The sequence below is a fragment of the Neopsephotus bourkii genome, unplaced genomic scaffold (assembly GCF_033783945.1).
Source record: "Neopsephotus bourkii isolate Nb327-2 ecotype Australia unplaced genomic scaffold, CSIRO-AGI_Nbou_v1 NB_1760, whole genome shotgun sequence".
Taxonomy (NCBI): Eukaryota; Metazoa; Chordata; class Aves; order Psittaciformes; family Psittacidae; genus Neopsephotus; species Neopsephotus bourkii.
The window spans coordinates 3,906,820-3,920,265 of NW_026902234.1; the positions used below are offsets into that span (position 1 = coordinate 3,906,820).

General features: G+C 42.9%; 1 protein-coding gene across 6 annotated transcripts in view; it reads left to right on the forward strand.

The window, feature by feature from the left end:
- The window catches only part of NPAS2 (neuronal PAS domain protein 2), a 104,280-nt gene extending 90,838 nt beyond the window's left edge, over positions 1 to 13,442 (forward strand). For 4 of the 6 annotated variants that reach the window (XM_061377842.1, XM_061377843.1, XM_061377841.1 and 1 more), the window contains 6 exons: positions 944 to 1,090; positions 7,069 to 7,263; positions 8,379 to 8,536; positions 9,036 to 9,128; positions 10,635 to 10,821; positions 11,963 to 13,442. In XM_061377842.1, the coding sequence (XP_061233826.1) occupies positions 944 to 1,090; positions 7,069 to 7,263; positions 8,379 to 8,536; positions 9,036 to 9,128; positions 10,635 to 10,821; positions 11,963 to 12,148 (966 nt within the window). In that variant the 3' untranslated portion in view covers positions 12,149 to 13,442. Of the gene's footprint in view, positions 1 to 943; positions 1,091 to 7,068; positions 7,264 to 8,378; positions 8,537 to 9,035; positions 9,129 to 10,634; positions 10,822 to 11,815; positions 11,921 to 11,962 lie in introns of those variants that run through there. The other 2 variants (XM_061377844.1, XM_061377846.1) reach the window with 2 other exon arrangements.
- The last annotated feature ends 4 nt before the right edge of the window (positions 13,443 to 13,446 follow it).

Genomic DNA, 13,446 nt, shown 5'->3' on the forward strand with positions numbered 1-13,446 from the left:
TGAGCATTCCTTTGTAGATTGACTACTACTCAGCTGTAGAAATCTAGAAATTGTTTATTGTGGTCAGCTGTTACGTGATGCTACAGTAAGTCATCAGCAGAATAAATCATTGCAGCATTGCTATTTCAGTGGGGAAAAAGGAAAGTGTAAGTAAAACATGTCCAGAATATACAGCTATGCCATAAAGGCTCCAAACTACAGTCTAATAGAAATAATGCACTGAAGTCTTATGAAGAGTGGCTGAGGGAACGGGGGTTATTTAGTCTGGAGAAGAGAAGGCTCAAGGGGGGTAACCTTATTGCTCTCTACAACTACCTGAAAGGAGGTTTTAGTGAGGTGGGGGATAGTTTCTTCTCCCAAGTAACAAGTGATACAACAAGCGGTAACAGCCTCAAGCTGTGCCAGAGGAGGTTTAGACTGGATATTAGGAAAAATTCCTTCACTTAAAGGGTGCTCAGGCACTGGAACAGGCTGCCCAGGGAAGTGGTGGAGTCACCATCCCTGGAAGTGTTCAAAAAACATTTAGATGAGGCCCTCAGTGACATGGTTTAGTGGTGGTCTTGGCAGTCCTGGGGTAACGGTTGGACTTGGTGACCTTAAAGGTCTTTTCCAGCCTTGTTGATTCTACGATTTGCTCTCCAGTTAAGATGTTCTTGATATTTTAAAGTAGCATACTCTCAAAAAACAGTCCTTCTGATAATTCCCTAACAGAACAGGGTCAGTTGTAAGCAGAACATTCTAACTGAAGTAGTTTAATATGTATGTGCATAAAATTGAAAACACACAGATTTATCTCTGCCTAGACGTTAGTATGTTACAAACACATCTTCTATTCCTTTGGCTGTTCTTTACAATCAAGAAACAATAACTTCTTATAAAACAATGTTCATTGAGGCCTGTTTGTATTATAATGACTGATTTTCTCCTACTTCTTTCTTTCTAGTTCTCAGCACAGTTCAGCATGTTCCAGACCATCAAGGACCAGCTAGAGCAGCGCACTCGGATCCTGCAGGCCAACATCAGGTGGCAGCAGGAGGAGCTCCAGAAGATACAGGAGCAGCTCTGCCTGGTCCAGGACTCCAGCATACAGGTACGTTACTGCTGAGAGAGGCATAGAAAAGCATCCTCTCTCAAGTGGCTGTTGATAGGGTTGGCAACTTAAAATCAGCTCCAGAGTCCAGGAAATCTGGACATGTGGAAACCAGCTCATTTGAATGAAGATGTTACCCTCTAAAACCCTCTTGAGTAACCTATGCCTAGAAAGATTTAAAAGCTCTCTGAAAGAAGTGAAGGAAGAAATACATCAGCCTTAGGATGAGAAGCTGGGTCTTTTACTGTAGCATTTTAATACTTTGTTTACTGAGCCTTCAGACTGAGCAGCTGTAGTAGAAAAACATTCAAGTTCAGACTTGCCAATTATTACGCCTTTCCAGTTCATCAGCTTCCACCCAGTCACTGCTTGCTTCATGTTGGTATCACCTGTACTCGGTATCTTGTCTGTCCAGCTCTTCCTTAGCCAACAGCCCTCCTTTAGGCAGTGCTCATCTCTTTCATTCATCACTCCCTGTTTTCCTGACCCTACCGCAGCCCAGATAAAGAGCACATCAGGTTCATTTCCTTGTCACATTAAAAAACCCAAACCTCTGCTGATGAGCATTTGTTCACACCTGGCAGGGGTCTGAATTTGTTCTTCACTGGACCAGCTTAAGCTTTTAGGGTGAAGCTGACTACTCAGCCTCTAATACCTCCTACACAGAGCTAGAATTCACCAAGTACAGTATCTGCTTTTAATTCACCGAGTACAGTATCTACTTTGTACAACCTCTTCTGTCTAGCAAACCTCAGAAATAATAGGAAGTTCAGTATATTGCCAGTTTCATTTAATGACAAATGGACAAATTATCCAGTTTTATGCAAGTTTTCTGGACATGGGATGATTACTACTATGTTTCTCGTAATTTAACTATAGATGCCAGGTTAAATCACCCTTGCTCGAAATGCTGCATTGGGGACCCACTGTGAATACTCTACTAACAAGTTTTTTTAAGAAGACAAGCTCTGTTGCACAAATGAATGTCTCAAAGAACATTTTAAGCACCAGATGAAAACTTGGGGCCTGATGAAGTCAGTGGAATTTTGCTCCTGACTTCCACAGAAACAGACTTTCACTCATAGCATCTGTGAAGTGCAGTTTCACATATTAAAACAAATTGGGATTGTATGTTTAGGCAATTAGGGATCACTGAAGCCAAATTAGAAACTTTGCCACTTAAGTTGCTGCATGTGCACTGCTGTTACACAAAATAGCAATGGTGGGTCCCAAAACTAGGACTCTCCATTCCTGGTGCTATATCAGCATATGAGTAGACCAGGTTTAACTTCAGTGCATTTCTTCCATTGGTTCTGTACTGATTTTGATTAATGGGAAGGGAAAGTCTCTCTGCAATTAACTGGCCTTCAGTTCAGAATCATGTCATATGTCTGAAAGCTATTATTGTTATTATGAATATCAAGAGACGTGATATTCTCACTTTTCTTTTTAATTGGGTGAAAACCATTACTCGCTCCTGGTGAAGCCTTCAACAGTCACATACACTCATCTTTTTTTTTTTTTTTGTTAATGTATAATTCAGGCAAAAATAGAAGATCAGAGCACATTCTTATATGCAGGAAACTGATTTTATTTTTAGAAAGTTGTCTCCCATATGCGCTGAAGTGCATTTAATAACCCAACGACCACGGGACAGATTCTCAGATATGCTCATAGGGAGCTCAAGCAGAGAGAAGAGGAGGCGCAGTGGGTAAATGGTGGGTAGTTCTGTACTGCCCCCCCCATATCAATTTGTAGCTCTGAGATACACCACTTGGGTGATCCTCTGCCTCATGAAGACTGTATCAGGTTGGACCAAGCCTTTTCAGACCAGTACAAGTTCTCTAGTGTCAGTACTGACCATTTCCCAGCAGAACTGAGAGGCAGGGGGCATGGAGGGCAGCTCAGAAATGCAGGGGCTGCACATCTGCATGCAGGGGCAATGCTGGATGGGGAGGGTCATCCTCCATAGTCTGGGTGCCTTTCAGTGTCCTTAGAGCAATCAAACAAGGCAACGAGATGTGAGCGGTCACACTGACTCAGGGTCAGGGCCTCTTCCTTCCCCCAGTTTCTCTGGGTTAAATAAACAAACAAGCACAAAGAATTACTGTGCTGTTTGTAAGGATAGAGAGAGACCAGGAATTAGCTTGTCTTTATTTGGCTAGGGGCAACTCAAAAGAAAGATTCACACTTTTGCAAGGAGCACTTTTGTGACTCACAAGCAATGAGGAGTAAACTTAAATCAGAAATCCAACCATGTGCTTTGCAGCACGTATTTTCATCATTCAGGGAGCTGGATGTCTGCAGACATTGATCTGTGTCTATTATCAGAGCTACAAAGCATTATAGCAAACAGGTGAGATTACTATCAAGCACATTTCTGGTCTCTTTAATATTCTGCGAGAAAGAGCTGTAAGCATGGGGGAGTGCCGCAGGCTGTTTGAAAAGGGGGAAGTGTTCTCCAGTGTTCCCTCATTAGCCGATTTATTAACATATCTTCCCCACTGGTTCATTCAGTTACACACAGAAGTTGTACAGGTTGCTCTGTGGAGAATTAAGCCCCATTTCCATTTCCTTCAGGGATCTTCAAAACTGCAGTACCACAGTCCACCAAGAAACACTTTCCCAATCGGACAGATGTTGAGCACAGTAGTCTGCATCAGAAAGTATTTCCAAGAGCCTTATGTGATGAAAGACAAAACTAGCAGGAGGTTTGTGGGCCCTGAACAAAAGTGTTCAAAACCCCATTAAATCCCTATTACTGCTTTTCCTGACAAACAAAAGTGAGAAGGACAAGAGCAGCAAGAGTAACCTCAGAAGTCTGAAGGATGCTGTGTCTGCTCCAGATTTGAGCAGTCTAGCTAATGAATTGTAGATGGGGCGGAAGGCAGAAGGGCTGAGCCTGATCAGCCTGCAAGAACTACAAACGAGACCATCTACAGCCACCTATCATTTGCAAACCAGGCTCCCTTCAAAATCCACGAACCTCAGCTCCCCAGTGCTGTGCTTCTTATCTTCATGTATTTCACATAAGAGTCTTGATGCCTGTAATGATGAACCCGAAGGCTATAATGCCCTGATTATCCAAAGGACAGGTAGAGTCAGAGCCGTTTTCCTCATGTCTTGCCAATGTGATTCACCCATTAGCTGTGTAGGGACCATCTATCTTGGAATGAGGGGGCAGCGGTGTCAGAAAGTCCCTCCCCTCCCTTGCTGCTTTGCTGCTTATGTTAACAAGCTGGCCAATTAAAAAATATTTGTAAGATGCTTCACTGACCTTGCAGTCCGCAAAATCAGCCACGAGTCATGTCATTAGCAGCAACGCAGTTAGGGGCTGCTAATTTATCTGCTTGGATTTGCTTAAGACTGGGCAAGATTTCATTCTCTATTATAGAGAGTTTCTGCTCATGCTTAAAGCTGTCATATTTCAGTGTTTCAGGGGAATTCAGGCAGGACTATCGCTAAAAGGGCACATTACGAAAAAAACCTGGTTAAAGTTTGTACAAATGAAGCATGTTCTTGCTTTTGGGCTTAGGTAGGCAGGTAGAAATTCCACGCTTCCAATCTCTTTTGGGTTAATTCTTGTTTTGATGAGGCACCTTGAGTTTTCCAGTTCTGCAGAGACACAGATTAAATGACACCATTGCTTCCTGCCCTCACCTTGTTTTTTTCCAGGGCATTTGTATTCAGATGGTAATAATGCTGCTTTGGCCATTATAATGGAAAAGAGGGTCCCCAGGTATGAAACACTCAGAGTCCTCTCAGGATATGAACACAGGAACAAACAAAACTGGTTTACTGGGATAAGCTTGGTTGTAAATTTAGAGTGTGTTAGCTGCCAACTATGTGCACACTCTTACCCAGTGGCACACTCTGGTAATGCAAAGTAGGTTACTCTGCTTTCTTGCAAGGATAAGTTCCTTGGCCTTCATCTGCAAGTGAGACATGCACACAGGCAGGTCCCTGCAAAGTAAGTTGTTCGCTGTAAGCCCACACACTGCCTGACATTCACAGTGACAGATGTTAATTTTGCACAGGGTGTACTCAGTTATTTCTCCAGTGGTGTGTACCACATATCGGAAGGACACTTGAGATAATCTTCCTAAAGGTTAAGACCTTGCAGTGATCTGGCCAGTACGAGTAGGCTTCAGTAAAAGTAGGCTTGTACTCCCCATCACATTTTTGAAACACACTATTTGCTTTACCTGCTCTGAACTTTATATCAAATGTTTTATATCGGGTTTCATATCAATGTCAATCAGTTTCATTGCTAGAGTTAATCAAGTGAGTTCATTTAATAAACATGTCCAAAGCTGAGCTTCTATATACAGAAAATAAACAAGAAAATGAATTTTCATAATTTGTCTTTGATTTATTCATAATAAGACCTATTTACTTGGCAGAAATTGTGAGACCATCTGTCTTTCTGGTATGCAGTGGCTCCAAACTCACTGAGCAGTGTTTTCAAAAGAAAGCTCAGAGCTCAGAGCTAGTTTCAGACCTGCTGCGAGCAGCCACAACTCTGTTACTTGACCCATTTATTTCGATCAGACATCTTTGAGCTGTAGTTAGCCTACAGCACCTGAAACAAGCCGTTGCTTTGGGTCCATTAACATTTCCCTTAATTGCCCACCTCTCCCAGCTGATTAATGTAAGCTTTGACTATACCTTTTTTTCTGAGTAAAATCTTGTCATGCAGAAATTAATTTTTTAAATTATCATATTTAAATAAAACCTGTGTTTTAAAAGCTAGATAAGTAAGTACAGACATGATGGATCAACCCACACTTATGCAAAGAAAAGCAATGCATTGTCCTTTGGAGAAAGGAATGGGGTTTTTTTCTAAGAAAAATTAGAGGGGACATGATAGTTTAGGGAATTGTTAATATAGCAATAAGCTGCAGAAAGGTGTACTAATTATTGAGTGTACCTCAGCCGTACCGCTAGGCATGAGACTGATTGATGAATAATGAAGAGAATAATTCTGATTTAGATTTCATTTAAACCCTAAGTAGCTCCACTTAAATTAATGGAGTTCCACACATGTAGCAGTGGTGTGGAATCAGAATCAGATCCAAAAATGCCTTCAACTACGTGGGATGCGTACTTCCGCATAGTGCTTGGTGGCAAGAAGCTCGGTTCAAAATACTGCAAAGAGAGCTTGTAGCATTAATAATTCATAGTTTTAAAAGATGTCTTTTTCCGCTGTATAGCTATAACAAAAGAAATAGCCCCTCAAAAAGCAAAAATTCCCAAGCCCTGCAACTTTTAAAGAAGAAAGCTCCATCATGCAACGCAAGAATGGAGAGTATATAATTTACAGGAACATTTACAGAGGAACTGCTAGCCCTTTTGCACAAGTCAAATGCATGGCACAGTTAGGAAGAACATCAGGTGACAGTTACCTGACAGGAAATCAGATAAATGACAGTGACTGTTCTGTTTACACATCTTCTCAATGATAAGGACACGGCCATTCAACACGGAGAGCTCTGGCCTGCCTGTGGCCTCATTAAAAACGTCCGACAGCCCAACTGTATGTCAGGTGTTGAATTTCCAGAGACACATTCAAAGGCAGCCCTGTCTGAAAGACAGGCTGATTTTTTGAAAGGAGAAATGAAAGGACTGAAAAACCACGGAGTTACTCTCTTTTCTCTGGTCAGGATGCCCCAGAACATGGTGAATGTATAGTGAACCGCTCTTACGAGGGCTGCACCTGCCCCCCAGAGAGAGGACTTGTACCTTCAGGACACACTGCGAGGGTAGTGAATGCACCTGCAGAACAAGAAACCAAGAAACTAGACACAGCAGAACTGTTAATGCAGGAAAGATAGGTGATTTCCAGTTACAGTAAATGCATAGTGAATCCGGAAATGTGATAACTTCATTTCAGAATATATCTTTGGATTTAATGCTGTCACCTTTGCTATCAAAGACAGCTGTGCTATCTAAATAAACCCTCCCCCCTTCTTTTCCAGATGTTCCTACAGCAACCAACAGTGTCTCTGAGTTTTAGCAATACTCAGCAGCTGGAGCCACAACAGCTACAGCAGAGGAGAGGGGCCATTGCTCAGCAGCAGCTCGTCCCCAGTCCTCAACTTCAAGGGCAAATAGCATCTTCACAAACAGTGAACCAGCAAGCACTGAGAGAATCAAGTGTGATATCGAGCCAGGTAATAATTTCTTTGAATAGAGAAGCATTTATATGCAAAGAAGACACCGAGCTGTTCTTAAGCAAGCAAGTAAAAGCATGTCAAGGCCTCTGCATGTGCCTTTGCCTTTCCTTCCCTATTCTATTACATAAGGGCAGCCTATATGAAGGGTCTCCCTACAGCATTTACTTCACCTTAAAACCCTGTTATAAAACCTCAGCCAAGCGGGTTACTTGAGTAAGCTGCTTCAGCTTGAAAACGGAGTAGGGGGGTACGCAAAAGGTGCAGATAACTTACTATTCTTCCACTGATCCTGAAATAAACCTGACTGACCACACTGGAAACCAGCAATAGTGGTGTCGGCAGGGTGATCTCTCAAAATAAGTTTCACCCCTGCTTGCTTCTTAAATCCAGCTGGATGCCACCAACACAGCAAAACCTGTCTGCTGTGTTACGGCACACAGGTGGAATACATTGAGATTCATGTGAGACCTACAGGATGTAAGTATCACAGATTCCCACACAGGGGAATACATTTCCTCCTCAGTCAGTAGGAACTGAGATCTGTAAAGGCCAGTAGGTCTGGCATGGGACGTTTTTATTTCTTATTGCCATTTCTCAGCATTTCCAGTGTTTGTTCTTCCACCCCACCTGTTGTACCTGCCTTCACAGAAAACTTAGCTCCTATTTCTGCTCCCAGAGTGTGCGGCAAACATAGCCGCATCATTATCTTCAGACCCCTCTGCTGTAGCTTTTAACCTCTATTATAACAGCTTATTAAAATAAAAACTGCATCCGTATTATAAATAGGAGAAAAAACACTATTTTTTTTCTCTAATAAGATATATTCTCATCACTGGGTTTTTATCGCAGTGCTAATCACCCCTAAATTTGCCTATGACTTCATGAGATGTCGTTTGTCTCCTACACTGCTTCACGGCACGACCAGGGCAGCTTTGCTCTTGCAGCGCTCAGGTCCCAGGGGTAGAAGAATCCGTGGGGAAGCGTCGCTTCTCGCACGTTGACAGCAGCCGGGCGGACTCGCCGCCAGGCATTACCGGCGGTGACCGCTGCTTTCAGTCCGCACTGCTCACGGCATTGCTCGAGTTCTGCTCTGTTCCCCCGCTCTCTTCCAGGGCCCGAAGGCGCCGAGGAGCGCGGAGCTGACCCCTGGAGGCGGCCGCCCCACCCGCGCTGCTCCCCCGCCCTTCTCAGCGGCACCCGCCGCCGACGGCACTGCGGCGCCCCCTGCCGGTCCGCCCGCCCCCGGCTGCAGCCACGACCAGCAGCTCAGGTACGGCCCGACCCTGCCCGGCCCCGGCCGCTGCACCCGGATTGGATTCGGCGTGGCCGCGCTTCCTCCGGCCTCCCAGCCCCAGGGTGGTGGGATGTCTCCGCTTTCCCTTCGCTGTCTCAGGCTACCCTGGGTACGTGGGGGAGGATCCACCTCGGCATCCAACTAGACATAGGAACCCAAACTTTATGTGATGATACTCAGAACTCAAAACACAAGCCATTCCCACAAACAGGAGCAAAAGAAATCCCGCTTTTCTAAAATCCTAGCCCCCAGCCTCACAGCGAGGCACCCACATCACCAGGGAGGGCATGTGCTGTCCCAGCCCCCAGTTTGCATCACTCAGGATGCCCACCACAGCTAGGAGTTTAGGTTAGGCCTCCTCATACTTAGCCCCATGCCGTACCTATGAAAGCACCCTATTTCTCTCTTCAAAATGTGGGATTCATGTGGTCCTTCTGTTATGGCAATGTTGCTTTTTCTTTTTTCCACCCACCAGACTGTTACTCAGCCAGCCCATTCAGCCCATGATGCCTGGGTCCTGTAACGCAAGACACCCTTCAGACCTCAGCATGGCGGGATCCCAGGCTAAGTATGTGACTTGTCAAAGATAGAACATCAAAGTTGCTTTTGAGCAGAAATAAGCCTAAACGACTAAGTGTTACTGTGCTGAACCTGCCTCCCGGTGTCAGGGTCAGCCTTACCCCACCTGGTCACATCAGGAAGGATGACAGAGAGGCACACAGCATGCCAGCAGCATTTCAACAAGCCAAGGCTGGGGGAATTTTTCATCGAAACATCATCATAGAATAGTTTGGGCTGGAAGGGACCTTAAAACTCATGTAGTTCCAACCCGCTGCCTTGACCTGGTTGAAATACCAGCGCTGAGAACACCCGTGCTCAATGGGCAGTAAGGCCACTGGAGCAATGCCTAACCAACACAGCAGAAAGAATCAATAGGCTCCTGCACCTGAGCTCACCTGGAAAAGCTGCTGAACAAACTATCTCACTTGTTTGCCACCTCAAGACTCAGATGAAGAAAGCAGAAAACATTGGTTGGAATATGCATATTTTTTATTTATCTGTTTTTTGTCACTGTACTTAATCATGACCTGCTAAAACAATAGGCAACTGTTCACATGTAATTACTTTAAAAGTAATTCTGTATGTTACCTTGGAAAGTGGGGTTTTTTAAACATCAGTAGTGGGTTTTTTTAAACATTACTATTCCTGTTTAAGAGTATCTTGAGATACATTTGTCAACCTTAAATACACAGCATTTTAGATCTGCTTTTAAGCATCTCAGTAAAAGAGGCCTGATCTGCAAAGGCACATCTCCCAGTTCACATAGACTTCCTGACTCACAGGACCCTTTTTTAGGAGCTCACATCCTAGTACAAGAACCCAAACTGCAGCATTTCTGACTAACCCCTAATGTTGAACAGCTGTTGAGTGAACACACGCCACACTATGATCTCATCATCCATTAGAGGACAAACAGAACGAGGCTGGGTTGGCAAAAGCTCCACTGTGGTTCTGCCCACAGGCTCCTACAAAACAACACATATTTTACGTACTGCTATGCAAAAGCAGGCTGCAAGAGGAGCCAAGTATTTTGTTTCTGTCCCATCCCTAACACCATGGGACTTCTAGAGGCTTTTTCGGTTCCTACAGTGTGACCCTCCCCATGGGCAGTCGTAGGGGAGCACACGCAGCAGAACAGGGGGTGTATTTACTTCTCTCTCACTCTAGTTCAGAGCTCAGCATATTAACACAGAATCAAAGGCCATTTGGCTTAATGAACCTGCAATGGGAATGCTGTGGCTGAAGACTTGTATAAACCAGCATCTTCAATAAATCTAAACTGTGGTCTGTATTTGGAGGCAAGATGTACTGTGCCCTCCAAGTCCAGCTCATGCACAGATTAAGGGGAAAACACTGCTGCCAACAGTGCCATCATTCATATTAGCAGCTCCCATGAACTGGAATCCTTTATTAGGAATTATTTATGAAGACTGGGGATTTCCATCCCTACCTTAAGAGAAGACCTCTGCTTTCAACAGTTTGTTCTTGATTGTTTCGGTTCTTTCTTCCACAGGTATTCCCAAACCCAACAAATCTTTCAAAGTCTGGAAGTGCAGACTTCCAGCAGCAGCTCTCCAATCGTACTGATGGGACAAGCAGTGTTAAACCAAGGGTTCGCCACTACGTCTCCTTCCCAGCCATCCTCTCTGCCACCTATGCAACTCCAGCATCAACAGCATCAGCAACAACGCTACCTGCAGGTAGGGTAGGACAAAGAGGGCCCCAAACAGGGCCTCAGGTTTCAGTGGGAGCCTGAAATTAGATATACTGAAATATGTGAGACACTGACACAGTGCCATGTACCCTTCCAGTACAGCAAGGGAGCAGTGAGAACTGTCAGAATATTTAAAAGCAAAATTACTGATTCTGTGCATTGGAAACATAATCAGATTATCCTGGATATATTTAAAATGTATTTCTAGATGAAGAAAATTGCTGCCTTAGGATTTATTCTGTACTCTTTATTTGTTAAAAAAATTTGCTTAGTTTACAAGTCAAAAAATGATTTTTAATTACCAGTATTGACATAAAATGAGATCTGGATCAGGTATCTGGATCCCTGTAGTAAATTAATATATTTAAACATCTCAGCTCCACAAGGCAAAGAAGATAAGCTGAAGCACATTGCCTGGAAGAACCAGGTGATTTGAAGATGTAAAAATACTTTTTTTTTTTTTTTTTTTTTTTTTTACCTAATTCAACACATTCTAAAGGGGAAGGGGTAAATGAGTTGTCTCTATTAATTCAAAAGACCTGTAACTGAGTTTATAAAACTGGATCACATATCCAGTGGTATCACTGAAAGAGTATCATCAACCTCAAATGATTAAACTCTTGTTATTGAAATGAAACCCTTATCACAGCCGAGAATTAATGAAAAACTATGGGAGATGCTGTTCCCAATAAAAGCATCTGCAAAATTCACATTGACTTTACATCTGCAAGTTCACACCCTACTATAAACTCACAAAAAGGAAGGGCTAGAAGGGACAGCGTGAGGTACAGAGGGATCCTCTTTTTCATTTCTGTTTCACTTCTATCATCTCTGTAATTTCTGACACTTTCACCCACCCTGTTCCTAAACAGGCTTTTCAGGATAACCTGCAAATCCTAGGCAGCACACTCCTATTAGAAAACCTTTCTCAATGCCTGACTGTAATGCTCTTTGTTGCTATTTATGTCCATTCCTTCTAGCATTAGGTAAGGTAGCCACACATGAAACAGCCCCAGAAATAAAAGCCAGCAAACTAGTAGTATTTTGAAGCACCCTGTACACTGAGGACGAAGATCTTTAAGGTGTGAAAGAATCGAATACCACGATGAATTTTATTTTATCTGTAGGTGCAAACACCAAGTTCTTTGCACAATGAGCAACCTGATTCTTTGCTCCTGCCACCTTACTCGCCACAGCAAGGAAATATGGGGTATCACCAGACACAGCAGCAGCAACAGCAGCAGCAACAACTAACATCAAGAAGAAGCAATAGCTTACCAGAATCATCAAATTTATCACAGCCACTGCGATAGAGTCCCACCAGCACAATCAATGCACGATTAGCTTTAACCAATGGGCACATGGGGCAGAAGAGAATGACTTTGTACTTCTTTTGCACAAGCATTTCTTTCAAAGCTCTATGACAGAAGTACGTTACAGAGTGCAGACTGCCACGGACAATGCCTTTGCGGCATGCTGGATTCAATTTGTGCTGTCTCGTGAGCACAGTATGTACTGAGAGAGCAAAATGAAAAGGAACACTACCCTGTGCAGCCTCCACCATTCTTGGGTGCATGGGAGGAGGCATTCAGTCTTGGCGTGTCACTCTGAAAGCTATCTGGCGATTCCAAAAGACTGTTGACAGACTCATGAGGTACTTGGCCTTCACTGTTTCAGTTCTTCTTTTGAGTATGAAAAGCACTGCATCAAAGGTCTATTGAGGAGAGAACAAGAGATTATTTTTATTATGATTATTGTTATTATTTTGCACAACTGCACAGAGGACAAAACCTAGGCACTTTCTGTAAAGAGAAGTTTGTTTCCTTATTCTTGTGGCCAAATTAGCACATCCAATGGAGGAGAAAGCCCAGTCATTGGTGAAGATGGTCTATAGCTCATAACCCTTGTTTTAGAATCTGAAGAGTATTATGCAGCTTACCCTAACTGTTCTTCATTACTGAAAAACAAACAAAAAAACCCCACAACCCACACTGGACTGTTTACTGTCTGAACTGTGATTGCAAAGGAAAACTCGGATTGTGAGCACAATCATGCAACTCTCCGATAGTACAGCACGGATCCTTCTTCAACCTAAACTTACCCACTGCAAGTCTCTGAGAAATATGCACTGTGTTTTGGGCCACTGACTCGGGATGCTGCAGACTATTACATATCTCTTTCATTATAACATTTAGGATTGAATTTTCCTTTGGGGAAAAAAAAAAAAAGAAATGCACTTTTCGCTTTTTTTGTATGTTTTCTGTTGATATGTTTCTAAGAAAGATTTTATGTAATTATAAAATAAAAAGTAGTGTATTGTACAGCTGTTGTAATAATGACCTATTTCTATATAAAATAAAATTATATGGAATTATGTGGAAATTATTTTGTATATGAAATATCAACTCATTTCACAAGTATAAAGATTGTGCTTGTGCTTTTTTGTGAGTGGATATTTTGTAATAAACTAATGAACTAGAAATGTTTTTGTGAAGGGAACTACTGTTTCATGCTATATACAACTCAAACTATTATTTTTTTCCATTAATGATGGACAGTTGTCTTTATTTGTAGAATAAAATAAAATAGCCAAAAGGCTTTATTGCAGGAC